The 23,668-nt window shown below is 31.2% G+C and overlaps 1 protein-coding gene across 3 annotated transcripts; it reads right to left on the reverse strand.

The window, feature by feature from the left end:
* Positions 1-19,530: 19,530 nt before the first annotated feature.
* Positions 19,531-23,335, reverse strand: LOC107459512 (sodium/calcium exchanger NCL). Of its 3 annotated transcripts, none has more exons than XM_052251427.1 (8): positions 23,096-23,335; positions 22,858-23,015; positions 22,195-22,340; positions 21,616-21,871; positions 21,404-21,549; positions 20,988-21,246; positions 20,232-20,528; positions 19,531-19,830 (listed from the first exon to the last, which is right to left on the reverse strand). In XM_052251427.1, the coding sequence occupies exons 1-8, from the start codon at positions 23,250-23,252 to the stop codon at positions 19,603-19,605; spliced, it is 1,647 nt and encodes a 548-aa protein (XP_052107387.1). In that variant the 5' UTR covers positions 23,253-23,335; the 3' UTR covers positions 19,531-19,602. The 3 variants fall into 3 exon arrangements, with proteins under 3 accessions (XP_052107387.1, XP_052107388.1, XP_015933224.2); XM_052251428.1 differs by having other exon boundaries at positions 21,616-21,880; positions 23,156-23,334; XM_016077738.3 differs by having other exon boundaries at positions 21,616-21,880; positions 23,096-23,334.
* Positions 23,336-23,668: the final 333 nt, after the last annotated feature.

Consider the following 23,668-nt stretch of genomic DNA (forward strand, 5'->3'; position numbering starts at 1 on the left):
TAAATTAATATAGTTTATATCTATAATTTTTTAAATTTATATACATAAATTAATAAAATTTATTTATTAAAGATAATTTAATATTTATACTAGTTAATTAATAACTTAAAATATAAAAAAATTATTGACTCTCAAGAGTTATCTATTTATAAATTTATTTATTTATGAAGTAAATTAGAACATTCGATTTTTTCTTTCTAATTTTATCGAATTCGAGTGAAAGATCCTGAAGAAATCGATTATCGATGGTAGTTTATTAATTGATTGTACTTGTGCTTGTGATTGTGTACAATGTACTTGTGATTTCTGAAACTGGAAGTTGAAGCTACCGCTGTACTTTAGTCGTCGTTATATAGAGTTCACGTATTTAATTCCGTTCTCCGTTTTTGGCGTGTAAACTAAGGTTATCTTTTGCTCTATTCACCATCCCCATCCTATTGAATTTTTATCTTATGAATTTGAAATAAATTTTAGAATAAAGAGGTAAATAAATCTTTAAAAATTTATACTTTTAGACAGATTAGTCTTTATAAAAAATATTAATAAAATTTTTTAAAATAGTAAATGTGTTATTCTCTTTCTCTTCAAATTTCGATCTGTATTTATGTTGAATCGAACAATGTATTATTCTTCTGAATCGAATGTATTATTCTTATCAAAACAAGTGGACGACGTTTGATAATCACATTTTTTCGATTTATTTGTTATTACACAATGATCTTGTTATGATAATATTTTTGGTTCATTGTTCAACAATTTTTATTTGAATAAAATACAATCGAATAAAGTGATAATGAATAACTTCATCCTTCTTTGCTAAAATCAGTGTTGTTTATTAATTTGAATTTGGATAGAATATAAGAGTTTCTGAATTTGAGTAATGCACATTTTTTGGTTTATTTGTTATTACACAATGATCTTCTTATTATAATATATATTTCGGTTCATTCTTCAACAATTTTGAATTAAATGGAATAGAATATAATTGAATAAAGTGATAATGAATAATTTTATCCTTCTTGACTAAAACCAGTGTTGCTTATCAATTTGAATTTGGATAGAATGCATAGTTTCTAAAGTCATATAATGCACAATTTTCGGTTCATTTGTTATTACACAATGGTCTTGTGTATGATAATATTTCAGTTCATTTTGTAATCCATGTGTATTATCGATGAACAATTTGTCCCAAAGGTTGGGATGACTTTCAAGATACTTGAAAAATCTGGAAAGTTCTACAAAGATTATTCCAAACTTGCTAGTTTTTCTACGAAAATAAGAAACACCACTCGGAGGGGAGAAATGAAAATCCAAGATATCTCTAACTCTGAAGATAAACCCCTTAGCTGGAATAAACTGTCCAGCCAGGATTTATGTACATATATTGAAGGACGTTGGTCTTTGGATCATTTCTAAAGTTGTTCTGAATCATTCACATTCTTGCTGTGTGCAGATCAAGCAGAGATACTTAAATAACACAGGGAGCTAAGCATATTTGTACGTTGTACCATTAAAAATATCGAGGAAGTCGAAATCATATCGAGTAAAACATATCAGTCATTTGTAGCAGTAGTGGGTGGTCATCGTGAACTAAGTTTTATTGAAAAAGATATGAGGAATTACATTACAAGAAAAGTACGGAATTTTCCTGAACAAGATAATGCCAAAAAATTTGGGAAGTACTTATTAAGAATAAAAGAGAAGAAATCAAAATTTCTGTTTTGAGCTTAACCTTGAAGTTAATCACTCTATCAAAAATGCATTTTGGGCTAATGCAACAAGTAAGATTGCATATGAGTATTTTAAAGATGTTTCATTTGATACGACTTACAACACAAACAGGTAATTTTTTTCGTTCTAATTTCGGTTCATTGTGATATACTATTCGATTCATATGCATAACTAGTTTCGGTTCATAACGGATTTTCCTTCTGGTGTCTACTACAGATACAATTTGGTTTTTGGTTCTTTTTGTCAGTGTGAATCACCACGGTCAGTCGACACTTTTTGGATGTGCTTTGATAAAAAAAATGAAGATATTCAGTCATTCAAATAGTTATTTGAATGTTGGCTTCATTGCATGGGAGGAAAGACGCCAAAATGTATTCTTACCTATCAATATGCATCGATGCAAAGGGCTATTGAGACTTGTATGCCAACAACAATTCACCAGTGGTATATTTGGCATATCATGAAGAAGATCCCAAGTAAATTAAATGGCTAGAAGCGACACGAAGAAATCGAACAAGAGATGAGTCATGTTGTTTGGAACTCGTTTACGAAAGATGTATTTGACAGAAATTGGAATGATTTTCTCATGAAGTATGGTGTTGGAGGCAATAAGTGACTTTCAGGTAACCATGATTTCATTCGAATTAATTCATGTTGTTATTTTTTCGGTTCAAACGAGTATAACTTTCTATTCATTTTCTTATCTGATTTTCGAATTGTGTCGAACATACATGCTTTTTTTAACAAATTTATTACACGCAATAGCTCCTTGATTCAATTTGTAAAGCAATATGATAATTGCCTAGGAAGCAGAGAGCAAAAAGAGAGAGAAGTTGATGCTGCAGATTTTCATACTGTGATACCGTGTGTAATAAAATTACCAATAGAGGCTCAATTTCAACACGTGTATACTAACGAGAAGTTCAGGAAAGTTCAAGTACAATTTAGAGAAAAGGTGAATTGCATCACAACATCAACGCAGTCTGCTCTAAGTTTTATGGCATATGAAGTTGTAGAGCAGATTTCTAACTCAACATTCAACAAGTTTGTTGTTACATATGATGTGATATCACATGAAGTAAAGTGCCAGTGCTTATCATTTAAGTCAAGGGGTATACTGTGTCATCATTCCATGAGTGCCTCAATCTTTGAGCAAGTAAATAAAGTTGGTACCGAAATATATATTAGAACGTTGGAGTAAGAACGTAAAGAGAAGGCACACACATATCAAGAGCAGCCAAAACGAGCCTTTATTGGAGCTAAGAAGCAATAGATTTGACGATTTGGTGTTTCGCTTGCACAATATTTGTGAATTTGCGTCAGAATATGAGGAGTTGACTAAAATTCTGCATCGGACTTTTAATAATGTCATGGCTAAGATGCAAGAATATCAAGCCAAAAGTAAAGGTAAATGTTCGTTATCTCACGAAGACGTTACGTTGAATGATGTTAACGACCTTCAAAGTTTCCCATGTGTTAGAACAAGAGGATGTCTCAAGAATAGACTAGGATCGAATATGAAAAAAAAAGATCGCAAATGCATCAAAGAAAAAGAAAAAGGCAACTCTAAGTGTGGTAATATTGATTTGCTTTTGATTAGGAAAAATGTGTTTGTGCATGTTAATAAATTTGCTAATATACGATTTACTTCTTTTGCAGTTGAACCTTTTAGATGGTGGATTAATGATTCAGTCAAGCTCCAGTCTTTATCATGCACAGGACATAAATTATCCTGGAAGAGGATGATAGAAGTTTTGGTGTTTATTAAAATAAATTTTGGTTCATTTGTGTTTTAGTCATATAATATTTTCTCCTTTGATAAAATGAAGGTCAATTTTTTATTTGTTTTATGTTTTATTGAATAGTCACATTTTGATTTTTCAAATTAGTTTTTGTGATTGCGTTGTAGTAAATAGTTTTAGGTGTTTATTAGAATACATTTCGATTCATGTATGTCTAAATTTTGCTTCATTTGAGTTCTAGTCATAAAATGTTTTTCCATTTGATGAAAATGAGGATTAATTTCTGATTTATATTATGTTTTATTGAATGGTCACTTTCTAATTTTTCAAATTTGCTTCTGCAATTGTGTTGTGGCAAACAATTTAAATGTTTCTTAGGATATATTTCGGTTCATTTGTGTTTTTGCCAATCTTGAGGATTGATAAATATATTCAATCTATTTAGTGTAAACCTAGATTCATTTAAATTAATGTGATCTCAATACAGTCCAGACATTTTCAACAAATAAATCAAAAGAAATTTAAGAAAAGATTTTCAAATATATACATTAACATTTACAACAAGTCAAAGAAAGGTTTGTCTCTTTACAATTCCTTACAAAATAGTGTTCATTACGATTTTGCGGATTAAACATGTTTACTTTCTATATCCTAAGATGAGAATTTACAATAAGGACTTGAGAAGGCAGCGGATGGCTTTGGGATTCTTATGCCTTCAGATGCCTTGATAACTTTGTCTCTGAATTCATTTTACCTTGTCCAAGAGAATAGTTGGACCATATTCCCATCTAAAAGCATATATTTCTTGCTACAATTCAATTGAAAGAAATTACTTAATATGAACCCAAATGAACTAAGAAATGAACAGAAATTTATTAATTTAGAAGTAGATGACCAACTATGTTTAATGATACTTATCTGTTTCCAGTTTTTACATTTATATTTTCCCTTTTTTATTTTTTTGGGATCAATTATTTTCAGCCATTTCATGACATATATTCTACAATCATAACTAAGAAAGAAATAAGAAAGTCAAATATGATTAATAGGACAGATACAGAAAAGTACAGAAAAACATATTAATAATAGTACTATAGCAAAGAAAGAATAATAGGAAGATTGATACCATGTTTGTTGACCGCTGATAATAATATATGGTGCTTCAACGTCCTCTTCGTTATCCACTAAAAGTTTTGTCCCAGCATAGCCCCTCATTTGGGAAACTATTAATTCCTAAAAAGGATACAAAAAGTGCACTTCAATTCAGTAATAATTGAACGAAATTAAGCCTATAAACAATGCTTAATCAGGCACAAAAAGTGATTGATGTGATTTAATTAGAGCAAAATGGCTAGAAATAAGAGATAACTTACAACAAAAATATATATTATGTAAATAACTTATAACAAATTTATTCAAAACTATTCTTTCCTCAGGTATATCTTTTTTTTATGGGGTCAAGCACACGAAAGACCTTCTTCTAAATATCACCAATCCACAACCACCAATGGCCTCGATGGCAAATTGGTGCAAACATCTAATGTTTGGGAAAATGATAGAATATTTCAGTCTAAATGATAGCAAACGACAGAATTATTAAAGAAGTTTTAGAAATAACAACTTACAAATAGATGGGATGCTAGTTTTTTTTTTCAAGAAAAGGTAGGTAGTCCTTAAATTCACTGATCTGGTAGGCCTTCTTAGTGTTTGGATCAATGTATTCATGGTTATGCTTCCCCAACATGAAATTCTAAAAAATGAACCAAAATAAACTAATAAATGAACCAAATTACTTAAGGAATAACAAATTTGGTCAATACTTATCAACAATATCAAATGAACCTCAATTAACAAACAAATAAATCGAAATTATTTCAGATATGAACAAACAGTGAAAATGACTCAATCATCAACAAAAACACATCAACTTCTTTTCTGAATTCAAATGAACCTCAATTAAACTAAGAAATGAATCGAAATTACTTAAGGAATAAAAAATTTGGCTTACCAAAATATTTGTTGGGACGCAGTGTATTTCTTCATCAAATCTGTGATATTTTTTGTTGTTGAGAATCATACACAATGCAGAGACCACCTATAGGACTAAAATTTATTAGATATATAGGAATATAATTTTTTAGCAAAATCATTAATGTTAATATAATAACAGAAGAATTTATCGTATTTTCTACGTCTTGTTTGGGTGTTAGAGACAAGAAGTGGCATCTATTCCCCTCTAAATGAGTTTTGTGGTCCAACATGAATATGGTTTCAAACTCATTGCTTGCCCCTTCTTTGTCAATCTTGATTTGCGTCATCCACTGATAACAGTTTTCCCTAAGCTCTTCTTTTATTTTGTTTTCTTTCACCGAAGTCTTGTACTTTTCATGGGTACTCCAACTTGGCTTTGCACTTGTTTCCTCTACATATTACAATGCTGCTGTCATCCTAGTATCCATCACCGCCTCTACCAATTTTCCAAGTTGTGTTACTGTTGGTTGAGAGGTCGGTAGATTTATGCTCGGGCTGAATGAAGGTAAGTCATCTTTCCAATGCCAAGATGGAAAAAACTGCAAGATAACAGAGGAAAGTTTTCAAAATAATAAAAAAGCATTATGATATAACATCAAAACTAATGAAAAGGATTTTAAGTAAAACTTACATATTAAGAGGAGCTTCTTATTCGGATTGCCTTGCTGAATTTTCTTCGCAGGCTTGCTGTTGGGGTTTCGGAGGGCAGCTAGATGTTTAAAAATCAATCAAAATTATTATTATAGGAGCTTCTTACTCTGATTTCCTTGCTGAAGTTTTTTTTGTGGGTTTGCTGTTGAGGTTCTAGAGGGCAGTTAGATTAAACAGAAAAGTGTTTAATAATGAACTGAAATTATTATTATATAGCATCAAAACTAATAAATTGAATTTTAAGTAAAACTTACTCATTTACAGGAGCTTCTGTCTCTAATTCCCTTGCCAAAGTTTCTACATGGACTTGTTGTTGAGTTTGGAGATGGTAGCTGGATTATATACTAATATGTTTCAAAATGAACCGAAATTATTATTATATAGCATGAAAACTAATAAAATGTATTTTAAGTAGAACTTACTCATTAATAGAAACTTCTTCTGTTTGAGTTTCTGAGGAGACAGAAATAAAGATTTTTTGTTGTTTTAGCTCTTCTACAAGAGAACTTGGAAGAGCATTGCAATAGAAACTCTAATAAAGGTAAACAAGAAAGGAATTAATGTTGAATGATTAGAATAGGAAAATAAATTGAAAATCTGCACTAAGTGAAATCTGCACATTGATTAGAATAGGAAAGTAAATTAAAAAACTCACATATCCAGAGGTTGAGGCTGACTTTCTTCTCAAACTACAAGGATTTGTTCTTGACGATCAGTTATTGGGCTACTGATAGTAAATAAAATTCCGTGTCAATAATTTAAAAAAATTATTACCTAAATTTTAAAGACCAACGTAACTATTTCAACTTACATAGTTGGAGGTTGTAAAATCTGTTTTTTCTTTTTTATGCCATCTTTTTCTTGTAAAAAATGTAACTGGAGATTTAGGGGGTTTTTTCTAATAAAAAAGATATGAAATTAAAATCATCAACCAAGATATTCTAATTAAAAGTAGAAGAAATAAATAAATGTTAAGAGAAATTACTTGGTATTGTTCGATGCGTTTACAGACTGTCCCAAACTCGTCTGTGTTTGAAACACAAGTTCACTTTCACTGCCCAAATTTACAGTGGACAGTCTAAGCAAAAAAATAAATATTATTCAGTAAAACCAAAGAAATTACATCAGGTTTTACGAAAACTTAGCAGAGAAAGGAAAAACTTTATATAAGAAACTTAATCTTACGTCTGTGATAAATCATATCGCGCGTCCGTCGAGTCCCAGTCATTTCTCTGTGTTTCATCCGGAGCACCATTTGTTTTTGCAGAACTGTCATTTTTTCTCTTTATTTTTTCTTTTTGTTTTCTTTTTTACTCATCTCCTCTAATTCTTCGCTTTTGACAATTCATACAAAAAGTTTTGATTTAAAATCTGGATGAATCTTAATTCAGAAAGAAATGAACCTAAATTTTTAAATGATTTGAATATACAATCCATGTTCGAAAACAAGCAGTCAAGTGAAGCTCAGTTAATTCACAAATGAACTGAAATTATTTCAGATTTGACCAAGTAGTCAAATAGACTCAATCATCAACAAAACCACATTGAATGTATACAACTGACAAATATTAGAGCTATAACTAACTGAACAAGTACACATGACCAAGTTCAGCAAATTCAAGTGAAACTAAACCAAATGAACCTCAATTAAACTTAGAAATGAACTGAAAATATCAATACTTATCAGCATTATTAAGTGAACCTCAATTAATTCACAAATAAACATAAATTATTTCAGATTTGAACAAGCAGACAAAAACCTCAATCAATAAAAACAGAATATATATTTATAACATTAAAATAATCATTTCTGAATCTTACGCATCTTCGGGTTCAGTTTTATTTTTCGAATCCGTCTGAAGAATCTTCCTTTTTTGCTTTGTTTCTTTGCCACTCTTTGTGGTTATTTTCTTTTCTTTGGTGGTGTTTTCTCCATTTCTTCTTCTCTGCAATACATACAAAATTTTTTTTAAAAGAACAATATAAAACTTTAAACAAATAGATAGTTTTCGATAAGTGATGGTGAGAAATATACTCATATTCAGAAACAGTTTCTTCTTCCGAAGACGAATGCAGAATAACAAGTTTGTTTTCTTCTTTCTTCTTTTTTTCCTTCATTTTTCCTTCTTTTCTTCTTTTTCTCCCTCCCTGAATGCTGCTCTTTTCAGAAGTCCCCAAAATAGAAGCTTATTTAGTTAGCACAATAATTTACAAGCACCTGAACTAAAACTTCAAGGAAAATGATTTTTTTTGTTACCATTTTATTTTTTGCCTCAAAGGCAATCTGATCGACTAGTCTCCTCGGTGTCCAGTATGCTACCCATGGTGGCTTGGGAGCATCATATGCTTCTGAATCAGAGAATTTCGTTTCATGAAAATATATTATCATTAATGCAAAGATGCAGCCATAAACTAAAAGTTTCTCTGGGCTTTGATTGTAACATCCTACTACACAAAACTTTACACTCGAGTCATAAAGCAGAGGTGGTGAGGTATTACGACATCTAAAAATAAAATATATACATAATAATAGTTGAAAGAAATTTTATACGAGGATCCTTTGAAGGAAAGTTTAAAACAAAACGTTGAACAGAAAAGCGCATCACTCGCATAAGCGATAAATGTAAACCGACGAGATATGAGTGAAAGACATATACATAGGAAAAGAATCCCAAGGATACAAATATCAAAGCTCCTGACCCGGCTCGTGAAGTTAAACCGGCCAGAGCATATATACGTACATACATATATATACCTAAGGAATCCCAAAATACTATTCACAAAACCTGTTTCTCCAAGTCAACCTCTAAGAGGGACAAACATCAAACATATATACAGTGGTGATACAATTATATAACAACTCTACCAAAATAAAACTCCCAAAAGAACAGTTCTTCGGTTCAGAAAGCTCCCAGTATGCCTCGGTGAGGTGTCTCACATCCTGCATATGAAAACCACAAAATATGTATGGAGTGAGAACTGGAGGTTCTCAGCATGGTAACGGTACCCACATAACTAACATATAATGTCCCGAGAAAGCCAAATGCAATCCTAGAACTCCGACAATAGATTCAAACTTAAAACTAACATTTAAACCATAAACAGGGTGATGTATCTAAGGTTTCTTGGTTCCATCTCAAATCCTAACTTACCCCTAAACTCATCATCCCTTTCTCCAATCCTCCGAAAAACCGATGCACAAACAAACAAAGCAGACAAGGCAAGCACAAGTAGATATTTAAATATAGAAAATATGGCAAAAAAGCATAGATATTCAAGTAAGCAAACCCAAGTAGTGCAAAACCAAACAAGCCACATAAATGCATATGATGCATGCCTTTCCTACTGGCCGTGAGCTCACATGTCAGTTACTTTGCCAGAATTTGACACATCCGATAGCTAACTTGGATATCGTCCTCTTGAAAACTGGGGGACCGTACACCACCACGAACCCTGCCTGGCAGGCGGTACACCACTACGAACCCCACTATTACGAGCGGTACACCACTATGAACCTCGCAAGATATTCAATAGGAAAAACAACACACACATGTGGGCGGTAAACCACCACGAATCCCACACAATATTCTCTTTCTTTTAAAAAAACATGTGGGAGGTACACCACCACAAACCCCACATACATCTCGATACTGGGCAAGCGGTAAACCACCACAAACCTTGCTAGGTCAAGCTCAAAACAAATTCATTTTCAAATTCATTATAACTCATTCATTCATATCCATTCATAATCATTCAAAACCATTCACTAAGGCTAGATCTATCATATATATATCACCTTCCAATGCCCAATTCATTTCATAGTACCCCAATACACAACCCCAATAAGCTTAACAACTTTAACTCACAATTAACCAAACTCAACCTCAAAATTCACATTCAATTCACAATCATATACCCAACTATCATCATTCTCACCTCAAGTGCATCGTAATCTATATAACATACCTCATTATTCATCAAGCTATCATCATCCTGGTTCATCATTAATTTCAATATCAAACATCAAAATCCACATCTCATGCTCACACAATAACTAATCAATCCAACCAACTAATTCAACATTCATATACATCAAATTCAACAATTATCCTCATTATTTACTAATAACAACAATTCACATATTTATCCTATCCTACGGTCGACTAGCCTAAGTCTTCACGACACATTATATTTTAATTACAAGAAATCGAAACCATACCTTAGCTGATTTTCTGATAACCCGGAACACCTTAAGCGTTTGCAAACCACAAGCTCCAGAACTTCAGCCCCCCACCAATGATACCCAGCCTCCAAAGCTAATCCTCTAGCTTCCAATTTCTCAAATTAACTCCAACCGATAACCAATTTCAATCTAACATCATAATTATCACTATAATCAATATAGAATTCACTAAATCAACATCTCACAAAGGGTATGAGGGTGCTTACCTTTCTCACAGCTTTAATGAGCTAAATCCGACAATACCTGCAAGCTAATTCGACCCTAAACATCGAAACTACACAAAATTCAACATGCATTCACATTGAATTTAAAAATTGGGGAAGGAGAAAATTGAAGTTGAGAAGTTATTTCCTTACCTAATAGATTACTGGGCTTTGTAGAGAATCCGAGATGGATGCGTGGCCGCTGATGGCTCGTCAATCGGAATTCCGGATCAAAAGTTATGTGAGGTTGAATGAGAGGTTAGGGTTATGGAGTTTTCTTCCTTCTCCTCATGCAACCAGCAACGTGTTTCATTACTTGGGGAAGAAGAAGAGCTGATGCTCTTCATATAATTAGTTGGTTGGGTTGGGCCTCGGGCCAATACGGGCCCGGTTCGCTCGATTCGGCCCGTTCGACTCAATCTTGAGCCAAATTCTTTAAAATTAGTGTCGAAATTCTTGTTTTAATTTTCTCTATCATATTAAACCATAAAATTCTATTTTCTAATTTTCTTGATTAATAAATAATTATTAACTAATTATTTACTAATCTCTCGAATTTTACATTGATCCCCTTTATTAGGAAGCTTAGCACATGAGACACCCAATTTCATTATCGAACTTTCTCCACATGAAGGACAGGTGGCTTACGGACCGGGGAGACTGTGCTTATTGTTGTTGGCAACAAAAAGCATTTATGGACAAAGAGGATGAATGTCGTCTTGAATTTCAACAAGTTCTCTTCTCCTTCAATACTTATATCCGTCACAGATTTGGTCAAAGATACCAAAGTAGCACATTTGAAGTTGTCAATAATCTCCTTCTGCTGGTCAGTCAGTTTATTGTACACAACTTTTTTAGAAAAATTATCCCCTATAGCACCAACACCGAAATATTTTAATATATTGAACAAGTACTAAAAAAATTCAATTATCAATAAAAATACATCAAATTCATTTTTGTATCCAAATGAACCTAAACTAAGGAATGAACCGAAATTACTTAAGGAATAAAATATTTGGTCAATACTTATCACCAGCACCAAAATATTTTAATATAAATAAATTAATATAAAAATTGGAAAGTTAATATCGCCTGAATTTAAACCCAGTGCATGTCCTATCTTGGCATGGGTTATGGAAATTTTTCATAGCGTATGTCCAAGAATGCCTGATAGAGATCAAAGCAAGAAATCAGTTCCCTCGAGAGCTTATGCTAGACATTCAATTCTAAGATATGTCTTAGTGCACCAAATCTCATTTCGTCAACAATAACTTTCCTTTGTTCAATCAAGTCAGCGAATACTCTAGCTATCGATCTCGTTGAGCATCTCAAGTCGTGAATTTTCTGCAAGGATTTGAAACATTATGTTATATGATATATTTATAATACAAAAATTGAGTTGATTTAATGTGTATATACTTACATTGTAATGTGACTTCTCTTTTTTTGAGATAGTCTTCTTTTTTATTTTTGCTGTAAGAAATAAAAAATTTAGTCAATACTTAACAACAACATCAAGTGAACCTCAGTTAATTCACAAATGACCCGAATTTGGTTTAGATTTGAACAAAAATTAACTAAACAACTCTACATGAACAAGTTTAGCAAATTCAAGCGAAACAAAACTAAATGAACGTAAATTAAACTAAGAAATGAATCGAAATTTCTTAAGGAATAAATATTTTGTTCAATACTTAACAGCAGCATCAGGTAAACCTCAGCCAATTTACAAATGAACTGAAATTGGTTTAGATTTGAACAAAAACTAACTAAACAACCCTACATGAATAAGTTCATCAAATTCATGCGAAACCAAACCAAATGAACCTAAATTAAACTAAGAAATGAACCTAAATTTCTTAAGGTATAACAAATTTGGTCAATACTTAACAGCATCATTAAGTGAACCTCAGTTAATTCACAAATGAACCGGATTTAGTTTAGATTTTAACAAAAAGTCATAATGACTCAGTTAGCAAGAAAAACACATTCAATTCATTTCTGTATGCAAATGAACTCAACTAAGCTAAGAGATGAATCGAATTATTTATCAGAACCAATAAACTAACAGCACAGTTTCATTCGATGCCCTAGTTATGGAAAAAAAAAGAAAAAATGGAATCAGAGAAACTCGAACTACTAAATGAATGAACTCGATCCACTAAACCTTAAACTGAACTAGTAGAAATGCGAGATTTTTAAGAAATTAACTGAACATAATAACAATAGTTTTGTCAGTACCTTGCGAAATCTTTGTTCTTTTTTTTGTGTATTTTTTGTTGATGATCTTAAACGCACAACCAGATTCTGCAGTCATTTCCACAGAGAATTTGAAATATTTTTGAGAGATTTTGAGAGAGATTTGAAATTCTTTTGTTGCAGTTTTGAGTAGGAGATATGAATGGTCTTTCATATTAGAGCGTGAAAAGAAGGGTTAACGTTTTTGAGATTTCTGGTGCGTGTACATGCTCTCTTTAATGAGAGTGATTTTTTTGTGATGGGCCTACTTGGTTGAATTTGGATGTAATAAGGTATGAATGTGTAGCTCAACTATTTTAAATTAGCTCATATAATTAGAATAAAAAGCCTTAAGTTAAACTAGTTTACGTTTACTATTCTAAAAGATGTTATTGATATTTTTTTTAAAGAATAATTTATTTGAAATATAATTTTTTGGAGATTTATTTATTATTTTACACTAAATATTATTACCTGAAACTAAAAATACAAAAAAATATTAGAATAACTTTTTCTATTGATCATAACACTTTAAATATTTTATTTTTATTTATTTTATTGACTGATTACTAATTTTAGAAAAAAATAATTTTTATGAGAAAATTTTAATATTTTATGCCTATCATATACTTAGTAAATAAACTATAAAAAAGGGGAGACAATAAATAATTAGAAAAACCGTCTAAGACTAAGAGTAGAATGTTGTTGGTGAAAATAATAAATTCTTTAATATTTTTTTATTAGTAAAAAAAATGTTAAAAATTTATTAGAATTTAATTTTTTATTATTATTTAGTTATTAATTAAATTTTTTATTTAATTTTTTTAGTTTATAAATTTAATAATATATTTTATTTTATATTTTTAAATATTAATAATTAATTAATTAATAACAATAATAAATTTTAATAATCCTTTAATATTTTTTGTAAAGAAATTGTTGGATCCTCCATGTGGATCCTGTATATCAATTGATAAACTTAGGAAATTTTTTATTTTTTTTGGATCATGAATAGAATTAGATATTGTGGAGGGTAGATGATTCAGTTGAGATGGGTCCAAATGGAAAGCGATCAATCAAAATTCAAAAGTCAGCATCCAATGTTAGGGGAGAACTAGAAGGATGGGCAACACGACGCCGTGTCCATAGACAGCGTACCGCAACGTGTGGTAACCGTGGCCGTACCTCTTTTTCTGTAACAAATATCAATAGTCAACCATAATAATAATGAAAATTACTGATTATGATCTCTCCATAAATTAATTTAATTAGAATATACTGACATTATCTTATGCTATCATTTTATCATATTTATAGATGTTGAATAACGATAAATAATTTGGCCACCGATAAAGGAAGGAAATAAGTTCAATGTTTTAGAAAGTTTATTTGATTGTATTGTTTGAAAAGTATGTAATCTTAATTATTCCTTTTTTGAAATTATAAGTCCAACTGTTTCGGAATCATAAAAAGGAAATACGAACGTCAATGTTCCAAGTTTGGAAAAATGTGCGTTCCGTTTTGGTTTTTTTTTTATTTAATAATTTTGTTTTTATAATTTTATAAAAATGATAGATATGAATGTTATACCTTGCTCACTTTTCTTTAAAGATCGCTACCTGCCATATAATTCAGCCACAGAGATACCAACATTATTTAGCTAGTATGCATGTAGATTGGAAAAAGAGTAATTCAAAAATAGAGGTATAGCGTAATGGAAATGCATCAATGAAATAATAGATAACCATATATATAAAAAAAGGTGACATAAGATATCTCGAAAAAATCGAACCCTATCATTTAAGAGGCAATCTACTCTCTATAGAACAGGAAATAAATGGTACAAAAACGGCAAGTAAAAAAAAAAATTAATTATTTTGTTTGTTTATAGTTTTGTGAAAATTTTAATTAGGTTTTTATATATTTTTTTAATTGGATTCTTACACTATTTTTCTAATTAGGTTCTTTTTTACAGTAATTAGTTTAATTGTATAAGAATCCAATTAAAAAAAAATAGTGTAGAAATCCAAATAAAAGAAAAAAAGTATAGAGACCCAATTACAAAAGAATTTGGTACAAGGACTCTAAAAGAAAAAAAAAAGTATATGAACCTAATTAAAAATTTCACAAAACTATAAAGACCAACAGAGTAATTAAACAAAAAAAACATATGCTTTGATTTCACTCTCTCTTTCTCTTTTCTTTAATATTTTGAGATATTAATTTGAGTGCTAGAGGACTTTTTGCATGTCCTCCATCCGTCATGTTCTACTGAAGTCGAGATATAGCTCAATCAAGGGACATACTCGTGATCGAGCAGAACAAAGTAACTCGGTTAGATCTTCAGGAACGGAACAGTTGACGTCCACCATGGGCCTGAAACAGATTAACCTCACTATAATTGCTCCTGCAAAATAACCATCATGGCTGAGAATGGCATCCCATAGCTGTCACAATCCGAAATGTTAGCTAACAACGCAGAATCGTAACCTGAGGTTCAAAGGATGGCTGAGCTATTGGCTAAACATCAAAATGGAAAGCGTGACAAAAGAGATCACCAGAATGACGAGCAATACTCAGATGTTCGACCTGAGGAAACAGCACTTCCAAAGGGAAGAAGGACGATATCAAATTCTTTTTTCGAGGACATTATAAAATTTTAAATGCCGAAAAATTTCACATTACCAGCCACCCTTAAACCATATGAAGGACTCGACGACCCCTATACTCACGTCACTAAATTCCAATCAATGATGTTTTTGAACGGTGTTTCTGACCCTATACTTTGTCGTTCTTTCCCAAATTCTTTGGATGGTGCAGCTATAAAAATATATGTACACAGCTCGGACTATCTTAACACTATTAAACAAGAATAACATGAGAGCTTGAAGGACTACATGACTAGGTTTTTCAAAGCCGCCATGAAAATTCCCGACGTCCATTTACATGCATTAAAAAAGTGGATTGCACCCTAGGAAATTCCATGAAACTATAACAGTAGCCAAACCGAAGACTTTAACAAAATTTCAAGAAAAAATCATAGGACAAATGAAATCGAAGAGCTCCAGAAGGTTCGAAAGATTGAAAGGCAACATCCTCGCCGGGAGGAGGAAAGATTCAACAAAGCTCAGCATAGCAAGGATAACAAGAAACCATTCAAGTTGACTCCTAAATTTGACACCTACACCTAGTTCAACACTACGCAAGAAGATATTATAAAGGAACTTCTCCATGCCAAACTCATCAAACCACCAAAGAAAGCAGGAACATAACAAGATCAGAAGTATGCAGACAAATTGAAACACTATGTTTTTCATCAGAAGTTCGACCATACTACCGAGGAATGTATAATGGCAAAGGACTTGCTAGAAAGGTTAGTTCGGCAGGGACTCTTGGACAAATATGTTGACGGAAGGATACGAAAAGAAGAAAACTCGCTCCAATTGGCACAAGAAACAAGCCACCAACCTTCCAACGCCAAGGATAAGGACAGCTGGCCAAACTCCAATCAACCATCACAATCTCGGAGTGTCATCAACTGCATTTCAGGAGGTTTTGCAGGAGGATGCACCACGAGATTGGCCAGAAAATAAAGTTATTGAGCTATGTTAACAGTTAAAGGAGGCATCAACACAACGTCAAACCTCGACATAACTGATATAACTTTCACACAAGCTAATTTTCGTTCACATAACCCAAACTGGAATGACCTGGTAGTAATTTCCATCGAGGTTGGCGATCATTTGGTAAGGAAGGTACTGCTGGCTGGACCCCGGCAACAGCGCCAACATTCTATACTATTCCACTTTTCAGAGAACGAAAATATGTGACAAGACCATGCAACCCTTATATGGAGAATTAGTCAGATTTTCTAGAGAACAGTTCCTATCCTTGGTTACATATGGTTAGAAAATACACTGGAAAAACACCCTAGATGAAAAATAGTTGACATCCAATATTTAGTTGTTAATTACATTAGCCCGTATAATATTATTCTTGGTAGACTATCTTTGAATTCTCTTAGAGCAATAGTATCCACTGTGCATTTTTGTGTTAAGTTCCATGTGCAGATGATCTAATAGCAACAATGTATGCTGACCGTCAAAAAGTGTGACAATGTTACAATGCAAGTCTGAAGCAATAGTATCCACTGTGCATTTAGGTCGTTGATTCATATCACTCAAAGGGTTACATCATCAAATGGACAGGGGTTCATCGAAACTCCCGCTATGTCTCAAATCAATTAAATGACATTTAATTAAGCGCATGAAAATATTTTTTAGACTTTTCAATTTTTCAAAATATTGCTCAGATACAGCTTGAGTTTGGGGGCTAATACTCCTAACAAAGTATTTCGTGCATAGAGATGTTATATCTCAACCACTTCTCTTTAAAGATCAGCCGCTTGTCCATATAATTTGGCTAGAGAGATACCAGCATTACTTAGTACGCATATGGACTGGGAAAAGACTAGTTAAAAAATAAAGGTATAGCATAATGAAAATACATCAACGAAATAATAGATAACCATATATCCGAAAAAAATGACATCGGATATCTCAAAAAAATCGAACTCTATCTTCTAACGGGCATTTCTACTCTTTAATTATGAAAGAAGAAGTAAAAAGTATAGAAATGGCAAGTGAAGAAAAACATATACTTTGATTTCACTCTCTCATTCTCTCTTCTTTAATATTTGAAGATACTAATTTGGACGTCAAAGTACTTTTACAAGTTCTTCAGCCGCCATGTTTTATTGAAGCCGAGATATAGCTCAATCAAGGAACATACTCATGACCAAAGAGAACAAAATAACTCGGTTAGATCTTTAGGAACATAATAATAATAATAATAATAATAATAATAATAATAATAATATATTTTTTATNATTATTATTTTTTTTAATTTTCTTTTCAAACTACTAATTTTTTTTCTTAAATAAATATCAAATACTCCAAATCATAATCTCTCGTTTCCTATATACCATGACTAAATGAAAATGAATAGTTAAATATCACTCTAGTTTTACTCATCTGTTTAAACAAGTTTTTAATGTTTAAATCTCACTTTATATTTATATTAATTTATAGACAAACGATAAACTTTTAAATAAAATTTTAATTCTAGACATATTAGTCTTTATCGTATCCTATTATAAAATACCGTAAAAAAACAAAAAATATCACTTTGATCCGAGAACAAGAAAAATCAAGAGCTTTCACAAAATCCACTTCTTCCATCTCCCTAGTGAAATAGGGGAAGCAACACAATGACACATGCGTGCCGGAGGAACGACTGCAATTCTCATCTTAGGAGATTATGATGCTTGGCACGCTGCCTTTTTTTTCTTCCTCACAAAATCAAAGCAATTTAAAAAGTAAAAGGACAATTCTATTTTATTTTCTTTCCATTTTAAAATGAATAAAATTTAAATAGACAAACTCAACGACTAGAAATGTAGAGGATGAAGAACAACACTAGAAGTTGTGCACTAAGTCACTAACACTAAGTTATAAATTTAGTATTTAAAATTTGTTTACTCCGAACTTAATAGAAAGTAATATAGTGATGTTTCTACAGATTTATATTGAGTTCATTTCTTATTGTGATACTAAAGAAGAATTCATTATACCACTTATCTGATTAGTATTTATTTATAATTGATAGCTTTATTTATTATTATTTTTTTCGCTTAAGCCCGTTTTAATAAAAGAAAAAAAATTAAAAAAATACTGTAGAGATTGGATTTAATAAAAAATAGTCTCGGCGTCAAGATTATAGATCCGGCGATTTCACCAAGACGTGGAGTCATATCAGTAATTGTTAATTTGATTATAGTATCATCATGCATTTTGAAGTCCATGGAAAGCTATATAATTTTTCTAATATAAGCTTAATCGAATATCTATGTTTACTGTAAAATACTACTTAAATCAGTTGAATGTATAAAGAATATGTACTAATTCATTTCTAATCAATCGAACTGACAAAAAAAAAAAAGGAAAAAGGAAAAAAGAAAAAAGAAAAACTTCGGTAAATTTGAGTTTTATCTCCTATGAGCTTCAAGATTTCTTAGGAATAAAGAAAAGTGCAGCTGAAAGTAAACAAAGTTATAATTTATTTATTTTGATTATTTATTGTCCCAATCCAAAGAAAGTGGTAAGTAATAATTAATAAAGGGGAACACTCATATAAAGACGTTTAAAACGTCTTTTTTTTAAGACGTTTTTTTAATAATTAAAATTTAACTTATATAATCGATCAAACTGTGTTATTTTTGTCAAAATTAGACCAAACAAACTGATTTGACCGAAAAATCGATCTATTTTAATTTTTTTTATAGAAAATGACTATAATAAGAATATTTTAGTCATTTTTTTATAATAAGAGTATTATAGCCATTTTCTATAAAAAAATATTAATTTAGATCGATTCAAGATTTGATTTATCGATTTTTTAGTCAAATCAGTTTGTTAGGTCTAATTTTGACAAAAATAATATAGTTTGATCGATTATATAGGTTAAATTTTAATTATTAAAAAACGTCTTTAAAAAAAGACGTTTTAAGCGTCTTTATGTGAGTGACTCCCATTAATAAAAGTCTTGATAAGGAAGTCATCCAAAATAAAAATATTTAAAGTTTTTTAGGAAAAAAAATCCTAAAAATGTATCAATAATTCTTAAAAAACCTTTAATATAATTTTTTTACATTAATAATCTTAACAAGTGTGGTAAGTCTCAATTAATCATTGTAAACATGGACTAAATACAAAAACTCAAAACCAAGGAGAAAAAATATGCAAAATAAGCATATACACATGACCATGGAGAGAAAGTGTAGTGACAACCTAAAATAACGCTTATAATCTGACAAACAAGTGTAGCGACCATCAATTCTGATGGGAATACATGAGTAACTTGTCGGACATAGATCATAATGGAGATAGCAAAAAATCCAACAATGTTATTCATGAGAACCCCTCCATATATCTGTAATGGTAAAAAGTAGAAACATTTATGTAATTATATTTAGTTTACCAAAAATGACAAGTGCACATAACAAATTGGAAAAGTCTAGGGCCAGCAATTTTTGTGTTTTGTGGCCAGCACTTAACCATCAAAAGAAAAGTAAATGATCTCTCACCATTAGATGTAATCTCACACCATTAAAAATACTACTGATGACCAATTGATAGTTACAAACCACAAAAATTGCTGGCCTCCTAGCACTTCTCTAAAAAATTAATTACCAAATTAACAATTATATATACTTAATTTTATTTTAACATATATTATATAAAAATGACTGATTTGGCAGATGATTTTTGGTATATACTTAATTAGCAAAATGAAAAATAGTAGTGTAGAGTGATGAGTAACAAGAGACTAACCTCAGAAATAGCAAGAGAAATAGTCCTAGAATTCTTATAGCTTGTTTTTTTAATTGCTGTAGTTGCTTCTCTTGCATTTATGGCCAAGGGGACTAGAACAAATGAGACAAAGGCAGCATGAACTCCTAAACTGTTGGAGAATTTTCTGACACTTTCCATAAGCGGTTGTGCCACAATGCATATAATAACAATTCCTAGCACCATATTTGTTGTGGCCATCAACCTTCCCCATATTGATTTATCTACTATTGCTTTGCTTTCTTTATTTTCCACCACCATGCCTGCCTCTTCCCATGCCTTTCGTCCAGTTATGTACAATCAAAGAGTGTAAGTTGACACTTGGTATTGTCCTCTCTAATAAAAAATACTGAGAATTTTGATATGACTAGCTAATTTGTTATCATTATTTGTATAAAATAATGTATTAGTCAATACTAGTATGTTTTTCTTTTTGGATTTTCCACTGTATCATTAGCTTAACAAGTTAATGACTAGTTTGCTGCAGATCCAAACTCTATTTAAGGATTTATTACTGGCAACAGATTGCTATATATACAAGGCGAGATTGAAACCCCCGACACTTGCTTAAACAAATGAGCTTAGAAAAATATTCGATGAATTTGTTCAATAAACAAAATATTTGTTATTTTCAAATCTTAGTAGATTTTTTTGTCCCTCTATATTCTTCATTGAGGAAAAAATTGGGGATTCACTCGTTAATAATTTTATGTACTTTTTGTTTGTCCATGCACTTACTTGATATATATCTTCTTCAGAGTCAGAATCAGAAAAAGGAGCATGACTTGAAATTTTGTTAAGTGATTTCTCAAACACAGCAACAAATTCCTCCTCATTGATTATCTGATCTATGTCATGGTCAAGTTCATCAATGACTAAAGCAACTGCCTTCTCCACTTCCATTGATGCTTTAACAAATGCGATGTTCATCATTAGTTCTTTCAGTTCAGATTGCGAGACGCAGTTGTCTTTATTGCGGTCAATTTTTTCGAACAACCTGTTGATTATTGTAGGCTGTGAGTAGTAGACTATTTTTAAAGAATTCGTTCTGCTCTTAGTTAGAAAATGAGCATGTCATCATTTTCATCATGTGTTGTATTTTCCTACTAAAATGAAATATGCTTGTATATGATTAGGAAAGAGAATCACAGAACCTTTTAATGGCTATCTCATCAGGTTTTCCATCATTTCTGAGAAGGCTTCCAACCATATCATTCTGAACATGCCTTAATATTTTAGATATGATTTGTTTCTTCCCTTCTCTTTCTTTTCTTTTGTTTTCAGTCCATGGCCCAAAAACCTGTCAATGTTTTCAATCACTTTCAAGTAGCACAAGGAAATTGTTGTGTTATAGCAGCACATTTACCTCATATAAGTCCTTCATTGATTTCCTTGAAAGATACTCTTTATCCAAATCATGCTTTGTTTGATCAAGCCACTTTGCAAAGCCAACAACAAACTCATCCTTGGTTATCATTTGATCATGACCATGATCAAAAAATTTCAATACCTCTTCTATTTCTTTCTCCTCGTCGATACTTGTGTCTGTTACTTTGTTTTGTAGCAATAGGTCTCTTAGTTCAGAAGCTGATATGCCACTGCTCCTATCTTCATCTATTTCCCTGTACAACCTACAAAGTTGCAATGATCTAGATAAAACTGTAATATATCCTTGTCTTATAAATAAATCACCTTATTATACATACATTAAAAACATAGATCGGTAATAATATTAGGTTATTGTAATTGTTGGAGATTCAATTGGTGTTAGTGGATATGCAAGCATGATAACTTATTCTATATTTGCGGCATTCACTAATTCAAACTTAATTTGAAAATGAGAATCATTTTTTTATTCTTTCTGTCAAGAAAAAAGATGGTAGACTAAATGGTCGAAATATCAATTAATGAAAGAGCCTCAAAATAAAGAGAAACTAAATCTCACCTTCTAATGGCACTCACATTTGGAGTCCCATTCTTGGTGAGTATCCTTTGTAGAGTATTCTTTTCTACAAAACTTAGTATTCTTAACATTAAATCATCATGTTTCAAGTATTCCAATCTTCTTTTCTGTCGCCAAGGTTCAAAAACCTGCAAGTAATTGTAAACATAGTGAATAATACTGGCTGTGGTTAGACATGAATAATACATGAACATGCATATTTTTTCTTAGGTCTCATTGGTTAATTACATTAGGACAAAAATATAAAAATATTAAGAGATTTGGAGAGGAAGACAAGTACAGAGATAGGGAAAGTTTCTTTGTTCTGAAACATTATTTGCATGGAAAAATAGTCAGGAAAGTAGAAAAAGGAATCTTTATTGAACCTGCAGCCTCTAGGTGAGTATAGGAGACTATGCCATTTGAGCTATAACTCGTTGGCTATTTTGAAATATACTTACCAATCTTACTTCTTTCTCTTTTCATCTTGCCTAAAACTTGTTTTTTTCTATTCTAATCTTTGGTTGACAATTAACATGTTGCATAAATATAACCCTGTTTTAATAATATCTCTTAGCCTCAAGTTATGAATTATATGGTCAAAATTTTGTTACTCTTTAAACAAGAAGTCAAGATATAATAATAATAATAGTAAGATTGACAAACCTGTTTAGTAAAATAAAAGAAGAGAAGAAGGGAAGCAAAGATGAGACCAATTATGGATTGCAGAGTTGTTGTCCCATAAGATAATTGTAATAAAATTGTTGAACCTAACATATTGCTTGCTGCTTGTTTTGTCTCCAAATCTATAGTAATGCCATGACCTAACACATCAAGAAGAACAATGATAACTATATTAAAAGAGTCAAAACTTTCTATTTTAGTGAGTGAGATGGAAACAGACTAGTGAATGAAGGTTTGAGAGTTTTAGGTGATGATGATGATGATGAGTTAGATCCTTCACTGTGCTCAAAATCTTTGCTGCCAGTGATAACACATGTTCCCCAAACTATAGTCAGAAGCAAGATTGATGATCCAGCCAATGATCCAATTCCAATCATAGCATATTCTTCTGCTATCTTTCCATTCTTCACAAGTAGTACTGGAACTGAATAAAGTTTTAACTTAATTCAGTAATATAATAAAAAAATTATGAAATATCAAATACATATTTCTATACTCAATGGTTGATTAATGACTTTTTTTTTTATACGTAATATAATTGTTTTGAAAAATCCAAACTAATTTGTTATTCATTAAAATTGACAAAATTATCCAATAATTATAGGTATCAAATTAATTTACATATTAATTATTTAATAATCAGAGCATACATATGCCTTTGACGGGTACGATAATTAATCAATTATTTAATTTAACAAAAAAAAAATAGAAAAGATATTGAAACCAAAAAGAATCAAACCAGGGCCAAGAATCTTGAAGATTCGTTGAGTCCCTCTACTCAGATACGATTCTC

Source organism: Arachis duranensis, chromosome 7, assembly GCF_000817695.3.
Source record: "Arachis duranensis cultivar V14167 chromosome 7, aradu.V14167.gnm2.J7QH, whole genome shotgun sequence".
Lineage (NCBI taxonomy): Eukaryota > Viridiplantae > Streptophyta > Magnoliopsida > Fabales > Fabaceae > Arachis > Arachis duranensis.